The 26706-nt window shown below is 44.1% G+C and overlaps 1 protein-coding gene across 2 annotated transcripts in view; it reads left to right on the top strand.

Annotated features, from left to right (window-relative positions):
* ccdc102a (coiled-coil domain containing 102A) overlaps window positions 1–26706 on the top strand; it is a 655386-nt gene that overhangs the window by 55429 nt on the left and 573251 nt on the right. The window contains exons 1-2 of one of the 2 annotated variants that reach the window (XM_041191510.1): window positions 24313–24404; window positions 24541–25210. In XM_041191510.1, coding sequence (XP_041047444.1) covers window positions 24617–25210 — 594 coding nt within the window. In that variant the 5' untranslated portion in view covers window positions 24313–24404; window positions 24541–24616. Of the gene's footprint in view, window positions 1–24312; window positions 24405–24540; window positions 25211–26706 lie in introns of those variants that run through there. The other variant, XM_041191511.1, reaches the window with a different exon arrangement.

The following is a 26706-nucleotide window of genomic DNA, read 5'->3' as shown; positions in this document are numbered from 1 at the left end:
CCCTGAGAACCTGGCTGTTGCTCCCTCCCTGGGCTCCTGGCTACTCTGAATGTAAGGGAAGAGGAGGCATGTGAGTTAACATGTGAGGCGGTCATGACCTTCCTTGCCATGAGCTTCATGGATGTAATGCTGATGAGGGGAAAAAGCTGCTGTGTGTGTGGATGGGAGGGAAGGGTTTGCCTAGCGCAGACTTGGTGACCGAAACATTGCGTTACAAGTGAAGAGTGGCAAGCCGCGTCCCAGGCTGTAACTGCAGTGAGATCCCAAGGGGTTCCAGGGACATTCATGGCCTAGTTGTGGTGTTTCTGGGGGTAAAGCTGGGAGTGCTCCGTGTTACTGCATCCTCTGAAAGGGAATGTCTTGAGATGGGTGTTACAGGTGTGAGGGTCAGAGTTGGAGTGAGGACTGCAGCAGGTGACCTGTGCTGCTGTGTGAGATACTCTGTGACTTTCAGCGATGAACAACAGAAGACTGGTGCAGCAGAGTGCTCAGAGGATAGGCTAGAGTGGCAGCATTGGCTTCAAACAGTGGACACAGCAATAGCTGCTGGTTTTTCTAAGCATATGCAGTCAGTGGGCCAGCTCACACAGAGCAACAATGTTTCAGCCAACATCTAACTCAACAGTACTTACAGTGCAACGCTCACAGTTCACCTGCAGTGACCTCTCACACTTGCCTCAGGGTAGATCATTCAGATTGGCGCCTTTAACTTTTATTGGGCAGAGGACTTGAGAAGAACCCACCTCTGCCCCCGACCTCTTCCTGATCTGAACCTGAGCCCGAACCCAATCACTGTTGTAAGGTGTTGGGTGTAGTTCAGTGGGTCTTATTAAGGTATTTGTAGTCTTAGGTAGTTCAACAAAGTATTTATTAACTCCTAGAAACTATACACATGGGTACAGTAAAGGTGCGAACTAGGAGCTGTCTCTATGGCTCTGTCCAATACTGTACTGACCCTTAGGTGTGGGTCATGTGTTCTCTTACATCACTGTGTAGGTAGTACTGTACTCAGTCCAACGTTAATCCTTTATGCGCCAGACTCTTGTACTACCACAAGTCTCAAACTGCGCTTGGAAACCACTCCAAGAAATACAAATACGGCACAAAGTGAGTTTGGAGATGGGCTCGCATTTCAAAAGTCAGGACAGGGCCCAACTTGTGTTTCGGAAACCTGAGATAAAAATCCAAGTCAGCATTTCAGTTTCCTGCACTGGTTCTGATAAAACGTTAACTCTGTTTCTCTCTCCACAGATGCTGCCTGACCTGCACTTGTACAGATGGGCAGAAATTGCTATTTGTGATGTTATTGCACACTCAAAATACATATGTCTTAATCCTCTCTCCAAGGTCTCAATAGAATTATTAACTAATTTAGTTTAAAAGATAAAGGGTTCCATTTTGGCTATTATTTTTCACTGAGTGCTTTGAGCACTTGCCTGATAACGTTACTGACTTTAACATGATAAATTGATTTTTCAAAAAATCTTCCTTTTAATTTCTTCCAACATTGCTTCTCTAGAGGTATTGATTACGCTCAACAGCTTGTTCTCGGAAGATTGTGCCTATCTATATTGTTAGTATGGGCTCTAGAACAGCATCAAATGTGACTAAGCACTCAGGTCAATGGCATTGTACCTGCCCAGAGCACTGCTGCCCTTGTTGATTTGAAAGGAATATTTGTATTTACACAGTGTCATTTACAACCTCAGGACATTGCAAAGCACTTTCAAATTGTCATAGTACTTTTGAGGTATTTACTGTTTTACTGTTGGAAACATGACAGCCAAATTCTGTGCAGCAGGATCCTACTAACTACAATTTGATAATGATCAGGCAATCTGTTTTAAATTCTTTAGTAGGCTATGCAGCTACTACCCAGGTCTGCATGTGCAAAGGGATATTCTAGTTTTGGAGAAAAGCCAAAGCATTGCACCCGCCACATGCACTGAAACATACTCGAGTCCTAGGAGATGTAGCAATGTGTTGGGAATCTGTGTGTGGAGCCAGAAGAAATGGGAGAGATACTAAATGAGTACTTCTCATCAGTATTCACCAAAGAGAAGGACTCAGCAGTCGATTTGTCTAGGGAAGTGTGTGTAGATAGCCTGGATCGTGTTGAGATCAAAAAAGAGGTGTTAGGCGTCTTGAAGAATATTAAAGTGGATAAGTCCCCAGGGCCAGATGGGATCTACCCCAGAGTACTGAGGGAGGCAAGGGAGGAGATTGCTGGGGCCTTGACAGAAATCTTTGTATCCTCACTGGCTACCAGTGAGGTCCCAGAGGACTGGAGAATGGCCAATGTTGTCTCATTGTTTAAGAAGGGTAGCAGGGATAATCCAGGAAATTACAGGCCGGGGAGCCTTATGTCAGTGGTAGGGAAATTATTGGAGAAGATTCTTTGTGACAGGATTTACTACCATTTGGAAGCAAATGGGCATATTAGTGAGAGGAAGCCTGGTTTTGTTAAGGGGAGGTCGTGTCTCACTAACTTGATCAAGATTTTCGAGGAAGTGACAAAGATGATCGATGATGGAAGGGCAGTGGATGTTATGTACATGGATTTCAGTAAGGCCTTTGACAATGTCCCTCTTGGCAGACTGGTATAGAAAGTAGAGCCGCACCGGATCAGAGGTGAGCTAACAAGATGGATACAGAATTGGCTTGGGCATAGAAGACAGAGGGTAGCAGTGGAAGGGTGCTTTTCTGAATAGAGAGCTGTGACTAGTGGAATTCTGCAGGGATCAGTGCTGGGACCTTTGCTGTTTGTAGAATACATAAATGATTTGGAGGAAAATGTAACTGGGCTAATTAGTAAGTTTGCAGATGACACGAAGGTTGGAGGAGTTGCAGATAGTGAAGAGGATTGTCAAAGGATACAACGGGATATAGATCGGTTGGAGACTTGGGCAGAGAAATGGCAGATGGAGTTTAATCCAGACAAATGCGAGGTAATGCATTTTGGAAGGTCTAATACAGGCAGGAATTATACAGTAAATGGCAGATCACTTAGGTGCATTGACGGGCAGAGGGATCTGGGTATACAGGTCCACAGGTCACTGAAAGTGGCAGCGCAGGTGGATAAGGTGATCAGGAAGGCATATGGCATGCTTGCCTTCATTGGCAGTGGTATTGAGTATAAAAGCTGGAAGCCATGCTGCAGCTGTATAGAGCCTTGGTTAGGCCACACTTGGAATATTGCGTACAATTCTGGTCGCCACATTACCAGAAGGATCTGGAGGTGTTGGAGAGGGTGCAGAGGAGGTTTACCAGGATGCGGCCTGGTCTGGAGGTCTATGAGGAGAGGTTGGAGAAACTCGGATTGTTCTGACTAGAGTGACGGAGATTGAGGGGCGACTTGATAGAAGTTTACAAAATTATGAGTGGCATGGACAGACTAGATATAAGCTTTTTCCCAGGGTGGAAGAGTCAATTACTAGGGGACATAGATTTAAGGTGAGAGGAGAAAACTATAGAGCAGATGTGTGGGGCAAGTTTTTTACGCCGAGGGTAGTGAGTGTCTGGAATTTGCTGCCAGAGGAGGTGGTGGAAGCAGGTACAATAGTGGTGTTTAAGAGGCAGTTTGACAAATACATGAATAGGATGGGAACAGAGGGATACGGACCTCGGAAGTGCAAAATGTTTTAGTTGGCGGGCAATATGATCGGCGCAGGCTTGGAGGGCCGAAGGGCCTGTTCCTGTGCTGTACTTTTCTTTGTTTGTTCTATGTGTGTTGGCTCCTAATGTTGTATCATAGCCAACACACCATGAATTTGAGGCAATAGTGTGCAATGTACCAGTCTACAATTAGATGCCTATATTACACCCAATTTAGCTGCAAGTATGCTCAATATCATAAATTAATGGGACGGGGACTGGAGAGCAACAAAGTGAAATTCTCTTTCCCCTTCTGGATGGAGATTGTGATTCGTTTTAACCAGCTGGCTGCTTCATAATTCTCTCCACCTTTGCCCTCTCCCTATCCAGTTGCCTAACCATGAGAAGTGGAGGATGAACCATGCAAGCTATGCTTTTCTTTCCTCGTGGGAGGGAGTGGAATGTCTGGATTTGTGTGTGGAAAATCTCTTCTATTGGGAATTGTAGTTGATGGATAAAGCATGTTCAATTCACAAGTGAATCCACCAATTTTAAATGTGCGATATATATTGTGGTTCTTGTCTCATTGATGGACAATTGGCTCCTATTTTCATACACATGCATCTTTAGTTCTGGAAATTTGACCTGAGTATTCCTGAAAAATGATCTTAAAATCTTACATCTGTACTCACATTCTGTCTAATGTTGCTGCCTCCTTTTTATCACAATCTTAAGCTAACTTTTACCATGACACTAAATTCCTGTATCTATATTTAGGATGGAAACTGGAGATGTAAGCTTGTCACCCTACAATGTAAACTCTGATCACCATGTAGTGCTGTGTTAACTCTTCCTTACAAAAGATTCAGTATGAACCCTGGAAATCTTTTGTTTGGAAATTGTTGTCTTACTTTTTCCTCAGTAACTAATTTCTAATGTTTAAACTAAAGCAAAGATTACATTCTTTACAATGATGTGATTAAATGTAAGCATTCAACTGTTTTTTGTGCACTTTTTTGTGCACAGGAACCATTATGTAAAACTCTTCTGCACTCTCTCCAGTGTGATCCCATCCTTCCTACTGTGTGATGCCCTGAACTGTACACAATACTCCAGCTGAGGTCTAACTGGTATCCAAAACAAGTTCAGCATAACCTGCTTGCTCTGGTACTCTATGCCCCTATTAATAATGCCCAGGATACTGTATGCTTTACTAATTGCTCTCGCCGCCTGTCCTGTCACCTTTGATAACTTATGCACATTTACACCCAGGCTCCTCTGCTCCTGCACCCCCTTCAGAGCTGTACCCCTTATTTCATATTGTCTCTTCATGTTCTTCCTACCAAAATGAATCACCTCTCACTTCCTCCGTCTCTGTCTCGCTCCAGCGGAGTCACATGTCTCTTTGCGCACCCTGGACTGACCGCCCGAACTCTTCCTGGCCTGCAGCTGAGCCTGCACCGAATTGGGAGTAGCAAACACCCACCCTTACCCACCCATTTCTCTGAGATGAAAATGTGACGGTAATCAGGTGAGGAGGTGGGAATTGGTCCAACTCTCATTTTGCAACACGAAAATCCAGCCCCGCATGTTTTTCTAATTCTCAAACCCCATCTTGTTTTGTTAGCAAAGAGACAGAAAGCTCCCAGCACACCACCCTCTCTGCTAACTGCCCAAACCTGTGTGAGAGGTGATACTCAGACTAAACAATATTCTTACAATATCCTAGCGGTCTTTATTAGTGGTTAGTGGTCCTGGTTGTCGGATATTATGGATAATTGTTCTACCTGTCTCCATCCCTGGGCCTGGCTTGTAATACTAGGATTAATAATTAAATAAAAACAGAAAATGCTGGAAATGCTCAACAAATCTGGCAGCATCCGTCAAGAGAGAAACAGTTAACGTTTCAAGTCAATGACCTTTCATTAGAATTGTGCTGATCCATTGGTAAAGCTGTTCATTTATTGGCTGAATGGACTCCTTCAATCCTGTAAATTTCTAGGATTATGTAATTCTACACTTGCACTCCTTAGCTTTTTCCCCAGAGTCCTGAATCATTTTGCCTTTCAAGTATTTATCGAATTCCCTTTCGAAAAATACTATTGAATCTGCTTCCACCATGCTTTTGAAAGAGAAAGCTTGCAGACTTGAATTTGTTTTGGATTCATTCAAACCTCCAGAATAAGTTGCAGAATAAGTTGAAGAATTGTTGAAGAATTGTATCTCCATCAATCTTCTTCAGACACTATGAGCATTTTTGACTCTGAGTATTGTGACCATTGCCAAGTAGATTTTTAGGAAACTGGATTACACTAACACCAGTTCACCGGATCTAAGTCTGTACAAATGGGACTGCAGCCAAGAGAGGAAAGAGAACAGATGTTGAGGTCTGCTGTATTACTAGCTGCTCCTGTTGCTGCTTTCTCCCTCATTTTTCTTCAGTGAGAATACAGCATTTCTCACAGAAATAAACATATTCAGGTTCTAACCCCATCTGGTTCCAGCGTTGTGCACTGCCACTTTACAGCATTGCAGATTGTTCTGTCATTGTCCCTACTCTTATCACACCCACTTAGCTCACAGTGGCCTCCTTTCACTCAAATTTATGCCACTCCCAAACATGAAGGAAAAATGGCTGATAGATCCCAGTAGTGGCCCTTCTTCCATCCTGAATAGGGTTTTGTGGTCTTTCGTTGCACATTTTGGTATTTTTGTGAAATAATGGAGTCCTGTATGCTTAGGAGTTCTTGGAGTGATGAAATTTTATTGGCTTGTTTGCACTGTTTTGGGGTGAGGGGCTCGAGAATATTCGGTGAGTTAGAAATTAGTCTTGTGAGAAACTAGCACAAAGGAGCAGAACTCCCTACCCCTCACCTGCTCTCCCGCCAAGCAGTATGACATGGCCTGGTTTCACAACACCTCCCCTTGAACAGTATAGCTTTAACTACTGTTTTACATTCCTCTGAGTGGTATAGCATTCCTGATTTACACCCCACCCAGTGTTTAGTTTTTTTGACATCCATGGATTTGAATATTGGGCTGGTCTTATCCTCATTTCATGCAACTGCCCAAGACCAATTGTGAATTTGTTTGTGCACCATTTCCTCACCAGCTTCCTTCAGTATTCTCAGGTACACATGATCCGGTCATGGCGACTTGGTGACTTAGTCCGAGTGATATCTTTAATATAACTCAAAGTAATTCCTTTTGCATGGATAGAAGATTGGCGAGCTAACAGGAAGCAGAGAGTTGCCATATGGTCTTTTTCTGGTTGATAGGTTGTGACAAGTGATGTGCCACAGAGATCAGTGTTGGGACCTCAGCTGGAGAATTGCTTTTTATAATTCATATAAATGACTTGGATGAAGGGACCAAATGAATGGTTGCAAAATTTGCTGATGACACAAAGATAGGCAGGAATGTGATCTTCAGTGAAGAGGATACAAGGAGGCTACAAAGATAGATTCTTCATTAAGAAAAGTTATCAGGGGTCGGCAGGAAGGTGGGGTTGAGGTTACATTCGGATCAGACATGATTTTATTGAATGGTGTAGCAGGCTCGAAGGGCTGAATAGCCTCCTGCTCCTAATTTGTATGTATGTATATCTTTCTCAGGCTATGGCTATTCCATCATTTTCCTCAAGTACCCCTCTAGAACAACATGCTTGATAAGTGTCTCCACCACTTCCACACTTGTAGATGAGCTGCCCTTAGTTTTTGACACATTGTGTTCAGTGGATGAAAGCATGTGAAAGCCTGACCTGTGTTTTTGAGTCTTCACTGGCTGTTGTAAAGTTTGCTGTTGGGGAGTGAGAGGATGAGTCTCATAAACATTTCTGTTGCACATTTATCCATAAGTCAGGCAAGAGCTATTGGTCCATAATATCACTGCTTGCCCTTATCTGCTTCCATGAACAAGATTGTAATATTAAAATAAGGGCAAAATCCTGTGGATGCTGGAAAGTGCTGGAAAGACTCAGCAGGTCTGGCAGCATTTGTGGGGAGAGAAGCAGAGTTAACGTTTTGAGACCAACATGACTTTCTTGCAACTGAAGAGAGGTACAAATGTGGGTTTTACGCTGTTGAAAAAGTGGGGAGGAGCAGGAGAAGAAAAGGGAAGATCAGGGACAGCTTAGAGGACGAGAGAGATTAAATAACAAAGATGTCATGGAACAAAAGGCAAAGGGATTGAGAGTGGTTGGGTAAAGAAATGAAACATTGGTCTAGAGTAAGTGTTAATGGTAGAATAAGGTACAGCTCTGTGTGAAAGCAATAAGATGAAAGCAGGATACAGACTGGCACTTGGCAAAAAAAAATCAAAATAGAGGACAGAGTTAACAGTCTGAAGATGCTGAACTCAAATATTGAGTTCCGAAGGCTTTAAAGCGCCTACTCGAAAGATGATCTGCTGTTCCGCCAGCCTGGGTTGGGCTTCACTGAAACACTGTGAGCATTGAGTGCAGTAAACTCAATTGAAAGAAATACAAGTAAATCACTGCTTCACCTGGAAGGAGTGTTTGGGGCTTCGGACAGTGAGGAGAGGCGATGTAAAGGGGCAGGTGTTGTATCTTCTGCAATCGCATGGGATGGTGCTGTGGGAAGGGACCAATGTTTGGAGGGGAGAGAGGAGTGAAGGGTGTCATGGAGGGAACAGCCCCTTTGGAATGCTTATGGGAGACGGGAAGGTGCGTTTGGTGGTGGCTTCACGCTAGATGTGGCGAAAATTCAGAAGATGATACTTTGAATATGGAGGCTGCTGGGTTGGAAAGGAGAACCCTCTTGGGGTCCTGGGGGAGAAGTGGAAGCATTGAGGGCAGGGAGAGAGAGAGGGGCTTGCAGACAGTGAGGGGGGTGGGGGGGGGTGCGGTGGTGGTGTGGTGGGGTCCCAGGCTTGGTGCTTCAAGCAGTTTCTTGTTGTCCACTCTCAGCAGCCAGAGCTGCAGCCCTGGAAGACTGGCTTAAAAAGAAGCAGATCTGTCAGGTTGTGAGTTGCCATATTTTCTAAGCCAACATGTCAGTGCCAGGTTGCTGCTGATGTTTCCGACCTTTGCACAGCTTCATGACGCCAACTATTTTTTGAAAAGCCTGCCAGGAAACCATGAAGCTGTCTGAAGGTGAGAAGCAGCGGCAGCAACTGAGAGAGTTCCTGCTTGAAAATGGGCAGTCACACCCCTGTAATTGTACAACCAACGCTGTGTGGGGCATGGAGGAAGGTTGGAGGCAGGTTTGGGGGAAGGCTGGGTGGGGTGTGGTGGGGAGGCTGGAGAGGGTGTGGTGGGGAGGGTGGGAGAGGGTGTGGGTGGGAGGGTGGGCGGGGGTGTTGGGGGGGCAGATCGGAGGGGGTGGGGGGGAAGGTCCGAGGGGGTGATGGGGGTAAGGTTGGAAGGAGGTTGAGGGCGATGTTTAGGGGAGGAAGTTGGTGAGGTTGTTGTGGGGAAGGCTGGGGTTATGTTTAGGGGAGGAAGTTGGCGGGGTTGTTGTGGGCAAGGAGGTTGGAGGGGGGTGGTTGGGAGGAGTTTAGCTACAGAGTTGACTTGTTTAGTAAATGTAGTGAGTTCTTTGCAGCCATTTTCCTAACATTAGTTGATCACTCTGTGATGAATTATCCTGAGAGAATCCGCATTGGGCCTCCCATTTCACCATTGTTATGCTCACTCTGCCTACTGTATACAGGTGTAATAAAAGAAAGACAAAACCTATGTTTATACAATACCTTTCACTATGTCCCAAATCACTTTTCAGCTAATTAAATACTCCTGAGTTGTAGTCTCTGGTATAATGTAGGCAATGTTATCAAATGGTGGTACAGGCTTGGAGGGCCGAATGGCCTACTCCTGGCTCATAATACGTAAATTCATGTGTCATTCTGAGATGGATGAGATGAGCTAGACTAGATTGCCTTTGTCATCCATAATTACCTTGTGAACAAAGGGTGGAATCATGGCTGGCATTCTGTTTATTTTGTTGCTAATGGAAGTTTACTGTGAGCGGGCTTTGTGGGGTGAGATTGCCAGGACGGGAGTGTGCAGTAGGCTCATAGTGAATCAGCAATCTGTTTTACACTGAACTTGATTTTCAAGAGTCATTTCCATTGACTTCAATCTTGTCCTTTTGTCTATTTACCTATTATCCCACACTATTTTAGTGCTTTTGAGTTTTTTGAAGTATTGAAGTGTTAAAATTGTATTGTGTAATAGATATTGAAAATATATTGTAGTGAGAAGCAGCAATCAGCAGTGTCTTCAGACATGTTGATCAAGGAAACATAGATACAATTGTGAACCATTCAGTCTTTGTTCTCTGGTCTCTTTTGCACAGACACACCAGAGGGCCCAGAAACAGGAGAAGACATGGGGCCCATGATTTCTCTCCCTGGCCCTGATTTAGGGCAGAAGTGTGGGAAATGGGTCAGACACACTCAAGGGCCCAGTCAACTAGAGGGGGTGGTGGTGGGAATCTTAGGCTGAGGAAATAGTAAGACATATTGGAAGCGCTGTTGTGTATGATTGTATAATCAGAACAGATACAGGGAGATGGAGAAATATGGAGAATGGGATGGAGTCCTTACAGGAAGCAGGGTGTGATGAGGTATAGTCGAGGTAGCTGTGGGAGTTGGTGGGATTATTATGAATATTAGTATTGTAAGGAACATATCTTTTTATTTTTCTGTATTTCTGTGGGAATGTGGTTTTAAAAATTGGACGGTGGCTTTAAAAACTACCATGACTGCAGTTGAAAGATCTGTTAGCTGGAACAGGATGAGGAATATACAATGTTGCTACCTTCTGGAACAGTGTATGTCAGGTTGGGCAAAATGGTGCCGGAAAGGGGTCCTGAACTAAGGGGAACTACCGAGCAACATTTTAACTGGCTCCTAATCAGGTGACCAAGGTTTGTGTGATATCAGTGAGCAGAGAGATCCTAGTCTACAAAGAGAACAAACCTCTCTCCTGTGTGTGTAAGATTCCAGTAAATCTACAAGGCTAGCTAGCTGACTTTTTCTTCATATCTCTGTAATCTGCTCTCTCTGAAAAACCCCCTGTCAAGAGGAAAAGGGGAAAATCACCAGTAGAGACATTGAGAAGAAAGCTTTCAACCAGTGAACTACAGACTGAAAGTGCTGGAAGACCATCTTGACCATCATTAACAATGAACTGCAAGGAATTTGGGAAAACATCAATCAGAATCAACCTATCTAATCCTGTACTCTGGATTGGTGCAATTGAATTTAAAATCTATGTTTTGTGTGTGTGTGTGTGTGTGTGTGTGTGTGTGTGTGTGTGTGTGTGTGTGTGTGTGTGTGTGTGTGTGTGTGTGTGTGTGTGTGTGTGTGTGTGTGTGTGTGTGTACAGGGGCTAAAAAGGATAAAGTTTAGATTACAGAGTTAAAAGTTAGCAGTAAATATTTCTCTCTTTTGCCACTAGTTAAAGACTATTTGTTTAATACAGTTATTTACTTGTTAAGTTTACAAACTTGCTCGTACTCTGTTAACCTAGATTAAACAGTTAGGTAGAATTGGGCAATTTGGTGGTCTAATCAAACTTTTCACACTTGTCACGGCTCAGGGAGCAGTAGGGCTTGATATTACAGCGCACTATCCCCAGTGAGTTGTTACAGTAGACAGCTTATCCCCGGAAATGGAGACCAAGAAGTCAAGAAAGGGATGTGTTGGAGATGGATCATGTAAAGGTGGGAGAGGAAACTGGAAGCAAAAGTGATTATTTTTTACAGCTTCTGGTGAGAGCTTCTGGGTACTGTTTGTGCCTCTGTTCAAGGATGAAGTGGAGAGCCCTCTGACTATCCTGGTGGGGGATGGAGGTGTAGAGAGATTGGACATCCACAGTGAAGAGCAGATGTTTAGGGCCAGGAAACTGGAAATTGTTGCAATGACAGAGGGCATCCGTAGAATCATGAATGTAGGTGAGAAGAACATATGAATAAGGAGCAGGAGTAAGCCATTCAGCCCCTCGAGCCTGCTCTGTCATTTCATAAGATCATGGCTGATCAGATTTAATGGCTGATCTGATAGTAACCTGAAATCTGCATCCCACCTACCCCCAATAACCTCTCACCCCCTTGCCTACCAAGAATTTATCCAGCTCTGCCTTAAAAACATTCAAAGATTCTGCTTCTACCGCCTTTTTGGGAAGAGTGTTCCAAAGACACTCAACTCTGATAATAAAAATTCTCCTCCTCTCTGTTTTAAATGGGTGACCCCTTAATTTTAAACAGTGAACCCTAGTTCTAGATTTTTCCACAAGAGGGAACATTCTCTCCACACCCACCCTGTCAAGGCCCCTCAGAATCCTATATTTTTCGATCAAGTTGCCTCTTACGCTCCTAAACTCCAGCAGGTACAAGTCTGTCCAATCTTTCCTCATTAGACGGCCCACCCATTCCAGGTATTAGTTTGGTAAACCTTCTCTGAACTGCTTCGAACGCATTTACATCCTCCCTTAAATAAGGTGACCAATACTGTGCACAGTACTCTTAATGTGGTCTCACTAGTGCCCTGAAGCATAACCTCCCTACTTTGTATTCAATTTCTCTGGCTATAAATGATAACATTCTATTACCTTTCCTAATTATCTGCTGTACCTGCATACTAACCTTTTATGATTCCTGCACTAGGACACCCAGATCCCTCTGCACCTCAGAGTGCTGCAATCTCTCACCATTTAGATAATATGCCTCTCTTTTATTATTCCTGTCAAAATGGACAATTTCACATATACTCCAATTGCGAAGTCTTTGCCCACTCACTGAACCTATCTATATCTTTTTGTAGCCTCCTTATGTCCTCTTCACAACTTACTTTTCTACTTAACTTTGTGTCATCAGCAAATTTAGCAACCAACCCTTCAACCCCTTCATCCAAGTCATTTATATAAATTGTAAAGAGTTGAGGTCCCAGCACTGATCCCTCTGGCATGCCACTCATTATATCTTGCCAACCTGAAAAAGACCCATTTATGTCTACTCTCTGCTTCCTGTTAGCTAGTCAATGTTCTATCCATGCCAATATGTTACCCCAATACCATGAGCTTTTATTTTTTGGAGTCTGGACAAGACAAGAAAAAATATAGTCAGATAGGAAGAAGTCAGTTCTGATGATGGGTCTACCGGGACAGCCCGGTTTGTGGATTTTGGGAAGTAGGTAGAAGTGTGTTGTGCAGGGTTTGGAGATGAGGTTGGAAGCTGTGGAAGGAAGATCCTGGTCCAGAGGGAGGTAGGAAGAAATGTCTCAGAGTTGGTGCTCAGCCTCTGCAAGGCGGAGGTCGGTACACCAGACAACAACAGCACCACTCTCGTCGGCACGTTTGATAACCATGTGAGGGTTGGACCTGAGAGAACTGAGTGCAGCAAGTTTTGAGTGAGTGAGGGGAGCAGAGAAATTCAGACAGTTGATATCTCACCGAAAGTGAAAAGATTAAGAGTGGGTAAGAGGCCAAAGGGAGGGGTCCAGGTGGAGACAGGTGAAAGGGTCCTATGGTTGTGGAGAGGACTGCGGCAAATGTGGCAGAAGAAGAGTTCAACATCATGCCGAGCCCGAAATTCATTGAGGTGGGGGTATGACGGGATAAAATGGAGTCCTTTGCTGAGCACAGATTGTTCAGTGTCAGAGAGGGGAAAGTCAGGGGGCATAGTGAATCCACGGCAAAGGCTGGGATTAGAACAAGGGCTGGGGTCAGAGGGAAGGGAAAGAAGAATCCAGGGAGACATTGGTATCAATAAGTTGGAGCTTGCGTTCCTTCACATCTGAAAGGAATCAGTCACACAGAATCACAGTGCAGAAGAGGCCCTTCGGCCCATCAAGTCTGCACCGACATGTGAAAAACACCTGACGTACCTACCTAATCGCATTTCCAGCACTTGGCCCATAGCCTTGAATGTTATGACATGCCAAGTGCTTATCCAGGTACTTTTTAAAGGATGTGAGGCAACCCACCTTCTCCACCCTCTCAGGTAGCGCATTCCAGACCGTCACCACCCTCTGGGTAAAAACGTTTTTCCTCACATCCCCCCTAGACCTCCTGCCCCTCACCTTGAACCTGTGTCCCCTCGTGACTGACCCTTCAACTAAGGGGAACAGCTGCTCCCTATCCACCCTGTCCATGCCCCTCATAATCTTGTATACCTCGATCAGGTCGCCCCGCAGTCTTCTCCGCTCCAACGAAAACAACCCAAGTCTATCCAACCTCTCTTCATAACTTAAATGTTTCATCCCAGGCAACATCCTGGTGAATCTCCTCTGCACCCCCTCCAGTGCAATCACATCCTTCCTATAATGTGGCGACCAGAACTGCACACAGTACTCCAGCTGTGGCCTCACCAAGGTTCTATACAACTACAACATGACCTCCCTACTTTTGTAATCTATGCCTCGACTGATAGAGGCATGTGTCCCATATGACTTTTTCACCACCCCACTAATGTGCCCCTCTGCCTTCAGAGATCTATGGACACACACACCAAGGTCCCTTTGTTCCTCAGAGCTTCCTAGTGCCATGCCGTTCATTGAATACTTCCTTGTCAAATTACTCCTTCCAAAGTATATCACCTCACACTTTTCAGGGTTAAATTCCATCTGCCTCTTATCTGCCCATTTGACCATCCCTTCTATATCTTCCTGTAGCCCAAGACACTCAACCTCTCTGTTAACCACTCGGCCAATCTTTGTATCATCTGCAAACTTACTAATCCTACGCCCCAAATAGTCATCTATGTCGCTTATATAAATAACAAATAATAGGGGACCCAGCACAGATCCCTGTGGTACGCCATTGGACACGGGCTTCCAGTCACTAAAGCATCCTTCTGTCATCACCCTCTGCCTCCTACAACAAAGCCAATTCTGAATCCACCTTATCAAATTACTCTGTATCCCATGTGCATTTGCCTTCTTTATAAGTCTCCCATGTGGGACCTTGTCAAAGGCTTTGCTGAAATCCATATAAACTGCAGTACCCTCATCTACACACCTGGTCACCTCAAAAAAGTCAATTAAATTTGTTAGGCATGACCTCCCTCTGACAAAGCCATACTGACTATCCATGATCAAACCTTGCCTCTCCAGGTGGAGATAGATACTCTCCTTCAGAAATTTCTCCAATAATTTCCCTACCACTGACGTGAGACTCACTGGCCTGTAGTTCCCTGGCTTATCTCCAAAACCCTTCTTAAATAGCGGAACCACATTAGCTGTTCTCCAATTCTCTGGCACCTCCACCGTGGCCAGAGAGGAATTAAAAATTTGGGTCAGAGCCCCTGCAATCTCCTCCCTTGCCTCCCTCAGCAGTCAGGGACACAAATCATCCGGACCTGGAGATTTGTCCACTTTTAAGCCTGCCAACACATCCAATACTTTGTCATTGCATAAGAACCTTGCAGTCTCTCTCCCCGAGTTCGATACCTTCATCCTCATTCTCTTGGGTGAAGACGGATGTGAAGTATTCATTCAACTATCTAGCGATGTCCTCTGGCTCCACCCATAGATTGGCCCCTTATGGGCCCTACTCTTTCCCTGGTTATCCTCTTCCCATTGATATAACTTCTCGAATATCTTGGGGATTTTCCCAACTTTTACCAGCCAGAAACTTCTCATATCCCCTCTTTGCTCTCCTAATTGCTTTCTTAAGCTCCACCCTGCACTGTCTGTACTCCACCAATGCCTCTGCTGATTTGCTTCCCTTGTACTTGCTAAAAGCCTCTCTTTTCCTTCTCATCGTAACCTGGATATCTGTGGTCATCCATGGTTCTCTGGGCTTGTTACTCCTTCCTATTACCCAAGAGGGAACATGTTGAGCCTGTACCCTCCCCATTTCCCAGAGAGAAAGTTTCTTGTTCAGACATCAGGGAGCAAAGAATTAAATGAAACTGGGGACAAGGACAGCTTTGAGATAGGGTGAGGTGGTGCTGCTGGAGGGAGAAATCGAGTGTGTTGATATGGCGGCACATGGCACTGAGTGTGGACTTCAGGATGCGGCAAGAACCTGTAATCCTGGGTGGATTCGAAACACGAGGGATGGAACTTCAGTTGGAATCCACATGGGGTAAGTCAGAGACGGAGACAGTAACTGAGGAAGGAAATATGGCTGTGAAAGCGAGTTTTGGTGAACACCTTATCAAACACCAGGAGAGAAATGGAAAGCAATGAAGGTGAACAGGGTGAAAGAGACAAATGAAAATCCTGTCAGAGAGAAGAGCAGTAGTTCTTCAAGGTAGGCATTCCTGGAAGAGGAGTGGCAGTGAATTAAACATTAAGATAAAAACAATGCTGCAGATGCTGGAAATCTGAAATAAAAACAGAAAATGCTGGACAAACTCAGCAGTTCTGGCAGCATCTGTGGAGAGAGAAACAGAGTTAACGTTTCGAATATGCCTGACTTCTTCAGGCTGAAGTAGAAATGTGATGGGTTTTCTTGTTGAAAATGGGGGGAGGGGAAGTGGAACAAATGGGAAGATCAGGGATAGGTTAGAGGGCAGGAAAGATTAAAGAACAAAGGTGCTTTGGAGCAAAAGGAGTGGGAATGGTTGTTGTAAAGAAACAAAACATTGGTCCAGATTAAGTGTTAATGGCAGAATAAGCAAAAGCATGAAAACAAGATACACTCTGGCTCTTGGCAAAAAAAATCAAAATGCAGGACAGAGTTCATGGTCTGGAGGTTGTGACATTGGTGTGACAGCTCTGGCTCAGTGGGTGGTGCCCTCGTCTGTGACTCCGAAGGTCATGGGTTTGAGTCCCCCTCCAGGATGTGAGTAGAGGAATCTAGGCTACACTCCAGTGTAGTACTGAGGGTGTGCTGCATTGTCAGAGGTGCCATCTTTCAGATGCAACTTTAAACCAAGGTTTAAACCTGATCTCAGATTGATCGAAATGATCTCATGGTAATATTTCGAAGAAGAGCAGTGGAGTTATCCCTGATGCCCTGGCCAATGTTTATCCCTCAATCAACATCACAAATGGTTATGTATAACGTTGGGGGCTTGCTGTGCACGAACTGTGCCCTGTTTCTTACATTACAGTGATGACACTTTGGAAGTACTTCTTCAGTTGGAAAGTGTTTCGGGATGTCCAGTGGTCATGCAAGTCTTTCCTTTTTGCCATTTTCTGGCCTTGTGGTTAAGAATTTGGCAGCACAACCACGTTCGTTTCTCTCCTTAAACACTTCTTATGTGCTAATAAAAACTCCTTAATGTTTCTCTTTATATTGACCACCAGTCATTTCTCATAGCCCTCCTTGCTTTCCTAATTTATCTCTCTAAATTTTCTTTCTATATCTTTTATACATCTCAAAGCTTTACCATGCCTGCTCCCTCCCCACCGACTCCCCATATTTATCATATATATGGAACTGAGTATTTTACAAACCTGTCACCTTACTGGAAGCACTTTTTAACATGAAATGCTGCTGATGCCCATGTGTTGTCTGATATTAAGGGGGAGAGAAAGGATTGAATAATCAGCTTTATAAGCAGAAAGCATATTGCTAAGTGAGTCATATTGAAGGAATGCAAACAGTGACTTTGAAGATGCAGTTGCCTGTCAGTACAGCATGGTAACGATGATGCATGAAAATTCTTAGAAATCTTTGCAGTAGTTTCCAGTTACTGTGGTGTATTACATCTATATTGAAAGCTCGCTCCAGGACCCTGAAGAAGCAGCACTCCCAGTGAATAACAGCAACGATGTCACACTCAGCTCGGGTAATGAGAAATCATGTTTCTGTTTAGTCTGCCTTCCTTGTGCTGTTTGATGAAAACAGTTTGATTCCACTTTGCACAGTGTTTTTTTTAAAATATACTTTATTCATATCTGGAAGAACATTCCAAACCATTTCAAAATCACCATTACAAAAGTACAATCAGATTCAACTTTTACACATGTATCACAAGGTGCATCAATACAATCAATGAATATTACATCATTTCAATATGGTTAGTGCAGACAATCAGACAATGGTATTGGAATGATCAACATACATCATGTTGCATTCTGAGGTGCTTCAATACAATTATAATACAATTAGTATTCAATGCATATATTCATTTTGAGCTGTACAGCCCGAGGGCACAGTGTTTTATGAATGTAATAGTATTGCTTGTTTGTAATGTACTGTATTGAAGTTGGTGTGATAGTAGCACTGTATCCTCTTGCGCTCTGCTGTAAAGTCGGGGCAATTCTAATTAGTGAAGCTGGAATGAAGAGATTTCCTCTTGCTGCTTCATGACTTTGTTGTGGTCATGTTCAGAGACTCCCAGTGCTCTCTGCTGTCTAGTGATGGTGTTATCACTGTACGATATTTTTGGTATGCTGTAATAACAGTTCAGTAATGGTGTTCTCAATCAGCATAATGTAGTAATGTGTGGTCTTCTGATTTTTCATTTATGCAAGCAGAGAGGAGATTGAGAACAGTTTTTACGATTAAAAGGTTATTTCTACCTCTGCAACCTCTTCTAACTCTAAACGTGAGCTCAAAGCCTGCTTTCTCTCTCTCTGGCCTCTTCTGCACCCACCCTTCCATAGAACCATAGAAAATTTACAGCACAGAAGGAGACTATTTGGCCCATCTTGTCCATGCCAGCCCGAGGACACCTAGGTGCCTTTTCTAATCCCACCTTCCTGCACCCGGCCCATAGCCCTGCAGCTTACAGCACTTAAGGTGCAGATCCAGGTACTTTTTAAAAGAGTTTAGGGTTTCTACTTCTACCACCAACTTGGCAGTGAATTCCAGACACCCACTATCCTCTGCGTAAAAAAGTTCTTCCTCATGTCCCCCTACACCTTCTGCCACTTATCTTGAATCTATGTCCCTTTTCTTTTAGACTTGTTACAACCTCTACTTCAGAAGGAGCTTCCAGTGGCCTGGGCCCTATAGTCCAGCCCCTCTGGCTTGTTTGATTTGATCAGTCAATCATTGTGATGTACAGCCTGGCATCACACAGGCACTGACATTCACACGCAACGTTGCTCAATCATGTGGTAGGCAGAACATCTTTCTGGACTGACAACAGCATACTGCTAGTAGTAACTATCACTTGTGTAGCCACTGCATGGTAGCAGTGTGAAATGGTTTATTTAACCTGTTGTTCAATTTTTTCAAATACTTTGCTTTTCCAGTTTATCTGAGGTGGACCTGGCACTTTTCAGGTTTGAACATGGTGGCCTTTAGCCCCTTTGCAAGTTAGCACAATACACAGTGAACAGTTATCTGATCAGGATAGCCATTGTCCTGCAGGATAGCCATTGGTGTGCTGTATTCCTGCGTCAAGCTGCAGGGTGACCAAATGGTCAGGAACCTATTTGCAAAATTGTTGATAAGGCTGATCTTTTAGCCTATGGAGCTATATGAATCCCAACGTGTATATTGACTGGTGAAAATAGGCCTGTAGTAGACAGCAGTGGAGAACCTGTTAGCAGATTTCTCAACTGGCATGTCGAGGAAAGCACATTAGACTGCTCCATCTGAAGTGAATTTGTTAAGCAAGCCTGAATTGGAAACTTGCTGGCTTGAAACTTTGAATGGATTCTTTGAATCCAACAAAACTGAGCTTAAAGGGACGGCACTGTAGCTGCAAAACACACACCCTCTGAGAAAGTGACTATAAATGTCAGAGCATCTATCCCACTGCGGAGTGAGAGTAAACTAGATGTTGGCAGGCCCAGAAAGCTGACAAACACAAATTGTATTTTGGTTGTTGTCACTGTTCATGTTAATGAGCAAAGTGTGTTTGGGAGGGAGGGAGGGGTTTGGGTTAATGGAGAGAAATACTAGAAGGATTGACCCTGATGACTTGTGTTTAAGGCAATATATAGAAAATATATTTAAAAGGCTGCTGCGGGAGAGTATTGTATAGTTCGCCCCATCTATTGCAAATTAATATTTTAAACTATCTGGAGGACTGTGTGAATAAAAGACGAGCCATTATGTGAATGTTATCTTTCTCTCGTTCTGGGAGAAGATCTGACGGGACATGGGGGGAGGAGGAGTGAGAATGCCCAGATCAGCTGAGGAGCTTTGGTCTTTTCCAAGGATCAGCGCCTCCCTGTGGCTGACACATTAAACAGTACTCTAAAAGATGATGTGTCCAATTGCCTGTAAAACTGTAACATTTCAAACTGTTGTGGACATGCAGTGTCATTTGGGAATAATTCTGAACAGAATAAAATCTGCTGATCTCAAGCTGCTTGAATAATGTGATTCTCCCCATGCCACTTAGAATCAGAGAATGGGTGCAGTGCAGAACAAGGCCATTCAGCTCATCACGTCTGTGCTGGCTTCCTGAAAGAAAAGTGTCACTGCACCATGTTTTTCCCATTGTCCTGTATGTTCCCCTTTTCAGATAATAATCTCATTCCTTTTTCAATGCCTTGATTGATCCTGTCTCCCCAACACTCTCAGGCAGCGCATTCCAGACCCTCACCATTCGCTGTGTGAAGAAGTTTCTCCTCATGTTGCTGTCGCTTCTTGTCAATCACCTTAAATCTGTGTCCTCTGGGAATGGGAATAGTTTCTCCCTATCTACTCTGTCTAGAACCCTCATGATTTTGAATACCTCTATCAAATCTCCTCTCAACTTCCCTTCTCCAAACAAAACAGTCTCACCTTCTCCAATCTATCAATGTAACTGAAGTTCCTCATCCCTGGAACCATTCTCAGGAAACTTTTCTGCACTCTCTCCAATGTCTTTACATCTTTTCTAAAGTGTGGTGCCCAGAACTGGACAGAGTACCCCAGCTGAGGCTGAACCAGTGTTTTATACAGGGTGACCATAATCTCATTGCATTTGTACTCTCAGCCCCTATTAACACAGCCCAGAATCCAGTAGGCCTTATTAACCACTATCTCAACCTGTCCTGCCACATTCAATGGCATGTTTACACATATACCTCCAAGTCCTTCTACTGCTCTCTTATCACCTCATCAAAAAATTCAAGGAAGTTAGTTAAACTCAATTTTCCCTTAAATCTGTGCTGGCATTCCTTAATTATTCAATGAATTAAGTATCATTTGTAGAAGCCATACCAGCACTCTAACTATTTCTCTGCCACTCCCTGCCCCCACCCTTTTTGTCACCAGCAGGTTCTCTGCCCACCACCCCCCCCCCACCCCCACCCCCCACACTTCCCCTGCTCTCATAGTCACAGGCATTCCCCACCCCCACAAAATACAAGTGACCCTCATCTTAATTCATTCGAGATGGTCACCCCACATCAGCACCCTTTTATCCTGTCATATAAATTATGATTATTTGAAATTTGGCATTCTTGTGTTTGTCCTGATGAGTGCAAGACAAAAAACTTCAACAACATGTCTCTCTTTTTGGCAAGATTCATGTCCTGTATGACCAAGTGACTGTTTGTACTGAGCTGTCCCAAGAGTTTTGGAGTGTAATCAACTGAAATTTGACGCTGAGCTACATAAGGAGATGTTAGTGGTGAAAGAAGTTTGCTTTAGAGGGCACCTTCAAGGAGAAGAGAGAAGTGGAGAGGTAGTGTGGTTTAGGAAAGGAATTCCACAGTTTCAGGTCTGAGTGGCTGAAGGCATAGCCAGCTGTGGTGGGATGAAGGAAGTGGAGGATCCACAGGATGCCAGAGCTCGAGGAGTACAGAGATCTCGGAGGGTTGTGGGGCTTGAGGAGGTTTCAGAGATAGGGAGGAGTAAGGACATGGAGGGATTTAAATGCTAGGTTGTGAATTTTAAAATTGGAGTAGTGTTGGGCTGAGAGGTCAAACTGTGTGGGAGTTTTGGGAGAATGGGACTTGATCTGAATTAGTGAGTTTTGGATGAGCTGAAGTTTACGGCAGGTGGAAGGTAGGACACTGGCAAGGAGTGGGTACAGATGGTCAATTCTAAAGGTACCAAAAGCCTGAATGCAGGTTTTAACAGCAGACGAGTTGAAGCTGGGACAAAGTTAGGCGATGCTGATGGATTAGGTATAACAGATTATCTTGGGGTCAGATAGAACTCCAAGTTTGTAAATAGCCTAGTTCAGCCTCAGATGGTTACCATCTGAGAGGGAGAGGGATGAAGTCAGTGGCTAGAGAACAAAAGTAATTATGGGGACTGAAGGCAATGGCTTTGGTCTTCCCAGAGGAAAACATCTCAGCTACATCAAGCTGGAAGCACAGCACTGAGGCAGTGGAGGGGACGAGAGTGTTGGTGAGGTAGATCTGAGTGTTGTCAGTACACATATGGAACCTGACTGTTAAAATTATCACACACCAGTGTTAAAGAATGTAGTGTAATGTAAGACTCTTTAATTACTACAACAATGCAGGCATTAAAGCTGTGATATGGAGAGAATTTATAACTACGGTCATACTATACAATTTTTAAAATTCTTTCGTGGGATCTGAGCTTTAAGGCCAGCATTTATTGCCCATCCCTAGTTGCCCTTGAGAAGGTGGTGGTGAGCTGCCTTCTTGAACCACTACAGTCCACATGGTGTAGGTACACCCACAGTGCTGTCAGGGAGGGAGTTCCAGGATTTTGACCCAGCGACAGTGAAGGAACAGCGATATATTTCCAAGTCAGGATGGTGAGTGGTTTGGAGGGGAACTTCCAGCTGGTGGTGTTTCCATGTATCTGTTGCCCTTGTCCTTCTAGATGGTAGTGGTCATGGGTTTGGAAGATGCTGTCGAAGGAGCCTTGATGAGTTCCTGCAGTGCATCTCGTAGATGGTGCACACTGCTGTCACTGTGCGTCAGTGGTGGACGGAGTGAATATTTGTGGATGTGGTGGCAATCAAGCAGGCTGCTTTGTCCTGGTTGGTGTCAAGCTTCTTGAATGTTGTTGGAACTGCACTTATCCAGGTAAGTGGGGAGTATTCCATCACACTCCTGACTTGTTCCTTGTAGATGGTGGATGGGCTTTGGGGAGTCAGGAGGTGAGTTACTCACTGCAGGATTCCTAGCCTCTGACCTGCTCTTGTAGTCGCAATATTTATATGGCTAGTCCAGTTCAGTTTCTGGTCAATGGTGACCCCCAGGATGTTGATAGTGGGGATTCAGTGATAGCAATGCCGTTGAATGTCAAGGGGCGATGGTTAGATTTTGTCTTGTTGGAGATGGTCATTGCCTGACACTTGTGAGGTGCAAAGGATATCACTGCACTGTACAGCACGAGTGGTTTAGTGTGCACTGTCTCCATTTGAAAATCATTGAACAGCAAGCAGACTAAGGCGCAGAGGAGCTTCTGCATTAGGGGAATATAAAGTGTGTGTATTCATTCGCAAAATCACAGAATCTCACAGTGCAGAAGAGGCCCTTCTGCCCATCGAGTCTGCACCGACACGTGAGAAACAGAAACCTACAAATTGTGGAGGGGGCAATTCATCCCTAACACTCTCCATTATTGTTCTTCCTCCTCAGTTTGACCTGCTGTCGGGTAAGTTATCTACCTGTGCAATGCGAAGAGGTAATTTCCTCCTTTTTAAAGCATACTGTAAGACCAAGATTACAGGAGGCTGGATCAGAGAAAGAATGAAAATAAAGTGAGAGACATAAAGCAGTGAATGAAGTTTGTGCCCTTTATGATCCACTTGATAAACAGAAGCAGCCTTTACTGGGCCCCTCTGGGAGGGTGGGGAGGAGAACTGGAGTTTTCGTTTAGTAATCCTAGTAAGCGCCGTACATAAGTGATGTATCTGAGGTAGTCTATTTTAAGGAGTTGAGGAGAATTTGTCTGAGATTTCTTTCTAAATTGACCACATTATTTTTTCTGGGTCTTTTTGCGCTCACCTGGAGTTGGCATTGTTAGGAGTGTGAGATGCTGCTGAGTGAGATTATTATCATTGACTAAATCATAATGTCTTCCTTTTCATGTTCTCTGGTGCTATAGATAACATGCTGGATTGGTGTACTGTCAGACTTCATCAGGGAAGGGGAAAGATCAGCTTATTCATCAGGAAATGTAGATCAGTCTATCTTGTGCTTGGGATTGTCTCCATTAAACAGACTATTGTTGTACCATGTCCCTTTTTGCTATTAACAGGTTTGCATCTGCCAATATCCTGAGTTGCAACATTGGTGCAAATTTGGAGAGAAACAATAATTTTAAAACTTTCCCATACTCTCAAAGTCTGGTACATCATTGTGCTGTGTTTTCAAGTTTCAGGGAGTTGTTCAGTTTAGTGTTACGTTCTTCTCTTTGATGTAAGTGCACCAATCATATGACCAAGGATTGGTGAAACAATGAAGTGGGTTCTTTATTTGCAGATAAGATTATTATACACACAATGTTAGCTACAAGGTTGTATTAACATGTCTGACTTCGACATCTGCTGCTGTATTCCGAGTACAAAGTCATAGGATGATGACATCACATCCTATCTTAGTGGTAGTGATTGACAGCACTTAAATACACTTCCTTAAAGGTACATGCACATCATAACAGAACATTTTGGATCTCATTGTGTTATCAGAATTTTCCCCAGAGCTGACAGGAAGCTGATTGCCGAAGGGCCTGCACATTCAATACACAGTAACCTGTTGTTAGAGGGAGAAAAGAAGTAAAGAATTTGCATTTATGCAGCATCATTCAGCTCCTCGGGACATAAATTACTTCACAGTAAAAGAATTGTAAAAAACTAGAATATCTATAACAATTTCCACTCCTATACACACAAGATTGCTGAGGCTGGGCAGAGCAGGGGGCACCTGAACTTTGAAAATGGGATAGATTTTAATTTACAGGGTATTAACAATAATGGAATCAAAGTGGATAGAAGAAGTTAAGATACGAATCAACCATGATCAAATTGAACAACAGGACAGACTGGAGGGTCCGAATGGCCTCATTGTATTGTGTAAGTAGTTTGAATGCAAATCTACATAGTCTATTCTACACAGATTGCTGGAGAAACAGCCTCCAATGTTCAGCAATTGATTGTTTCCTTTCCTGAAGGTGCATTATTTAAATATGTCTCTTTATTCCCTCCCTAGGCTGCCTGTGGGAATGCAATTCCGAGAGTAGCAGAGTGTAATGCCTGTCTAAGAGTGAAAGCATTTTCTCCTTGAGATGAGTCAGAGTGGTGGCTCCCGGGTGGTGGAGACGGGACAGTGTAACAAGTCACCACCACTGAGCAGCCACAGCCAGCAAAGCCTCAGCCTGCAGCCTGAAAGGATGTGCAGCCCAGAGACTGTGGCAGCAGCTCCCAAGATGGGAGGGCAGACTCCAAGTCCACAGCTTGCTCTGTGCATTGACGGTGACTGGGAGAGCCGTGAGGAGCTACGACTGCGAGAGCTGGAGGAAGCTCGGGCGCGGGCAGCCCAGATGGAGAAGACGATGCGCTGGTGGTCAGACTGCACAGCCAACTGGCGTGAGAAATGGAGCAAGGTACGGGCGGAGAGGAATAAATCCAGGGAGGAAGTGAGGCAGCTGAGACAGAAGCTGGAGGCACTCACCAAAGAGCTGACTACGGTGAAACGTGAAAAACAGGAACTGTCCAACGAAAATGAGCAGCTGAGGCTGGAGGCTGAGCGGACAAAGAGCAGTCAGCATGGTGAAGAAACATTGGATAATAAACTGGTCTCTGAGAAGGAGAGTGAGAGTTTAAATCCAGAGCAGGAACCAGTACGAGACCTGGGAACCGAGAAAACTTCCAGAAACAAGGTCAGTTCTCAAAACATTGTGATGGTGCAGTTTGTGCAGCTTGTGACTGCTTAATAAGGGCTTGTCACTTATTTACCTGAAGTTTCCAGTGTTAATGTTTACGTCTTTTTACCAATCAGCCGTCACTGCCACTGCCTGAACTCGCATCTTTCTCCAGTTTCTCTCCTATTTCCCCACATGCCCTCTCCAATCTCATCTTGTCCATGAGACCCACCTCCTGTTCCCTCACACCTATTTGCACTAAACTGCTGCCCATCCATGTCTCTTCTGAGCCCACAATGTTCGCTGATGTTGTTAACAATTCCCTTTTCTTACAGGTACTGTCGCCCATCCTGTCAAATCTGCACCCACTATTCCCCTTCTCAGAAACCCACTCTTGACCTCTCTGCCTTTGCGAATCCCCGCCCAATCTCTACCCTCGCTTCCCTCTTGATGTCCTTGAATGTGTTGTTGCCTCCCAAAACTGTTCCCATCTTTCCCGGAATTCCATGTTTGAATCTGACCAATCAGGTTTCTCCCTCTGTTACAGAACTGAAACAGCTCTTATCAAAGTCACTAATGACATCCTGTGTGACTGTGAGAAAGAAACTTTCCCTGGTCCTTCTCAACCTGTCTGCAGCCTTTGACACAGTGACCACACCATCCTCCTCCAACCCCTCTCTACTGTCGTCCAGCTGGGTGGGACTGCTCTTACCTGGTTCCACTCCTATCTATCCAGTGTAGCATCAATGAAGTCATTGTACAAATAGTTAATCATGCTTGGAAAATACACAAAATTTTCCCACATTTGTTCCTACCTTCTGGCTCAAAAAATACTTTTCCTTATCAACTTGCAAAATATTACAAACTTCAATACTAAAGATGTAATTTACTGACACCATGTGGCTGCAGAAAGCATTACAATACAGATTTCCAGCGGAAGTGCAAAGAAAATTATGATCTCGATGGAGACCAATAACTGTGGAAAAAGATATTTAAACCTCAGCTAATAACTGAAAGAATTCACATTTTAAGATGTTTACAGTAACAAATGACTAAGACACTATTAACCAAGCACTACCTTTGTGGGCAACTTATAATTTAAACCACAGAATGGAATACCCCCTATTTACTTCTTTCCCAGCCGAAAAAACACTTCACAGATATACTTTTCACTGACCTTTATGCAGACATTCTATTTTCCGAGAATCAATCCAAGATGATTCTTCGCTCGCGAGGGTTTACTCTTATTCTTTTCTTTTTTCAGTCTGGTAACTTTTTTCTGGAGACTCTCCCTCCAGCTTAAGCTAGGCAGCTCTCCCAGCCACCTTTTAACTCCCCACAAATTTAACCTTTTGAATCCGAGTGCGAGCTTCTATCTGCATTCCTGAGCAGTGAACGATAGAGACTTTTTTGGCCTCAAGTTGCTCCTCCCTCCCAGATCCAGTCAGACTCTCAAAAAAAACCTGTGATATCCACTAATGGGCTAGGAGAGCCTGTAACCTGATCTTTACAAT

The sequence above is a fragment of the Carcharodon carcharias genome, chromosome 7 (genome assembly GCF_017639515.1).
Source record: "Carcharodon carcharias isolate sCarCar2 chromosome 7, sCarCar2.pri, whole genome shotgun sequence".
NCBI lineage: Eukaryota > Metazoa > Chordata > Chondrichthyes > Lamniformes > Lamnidae > Carcharodon > Carcharodon carcharias.
Note: the sequence above shows the minus strand (reverse complement) of the source record. Positions and strands in the feature narration are given on the sequence as shown.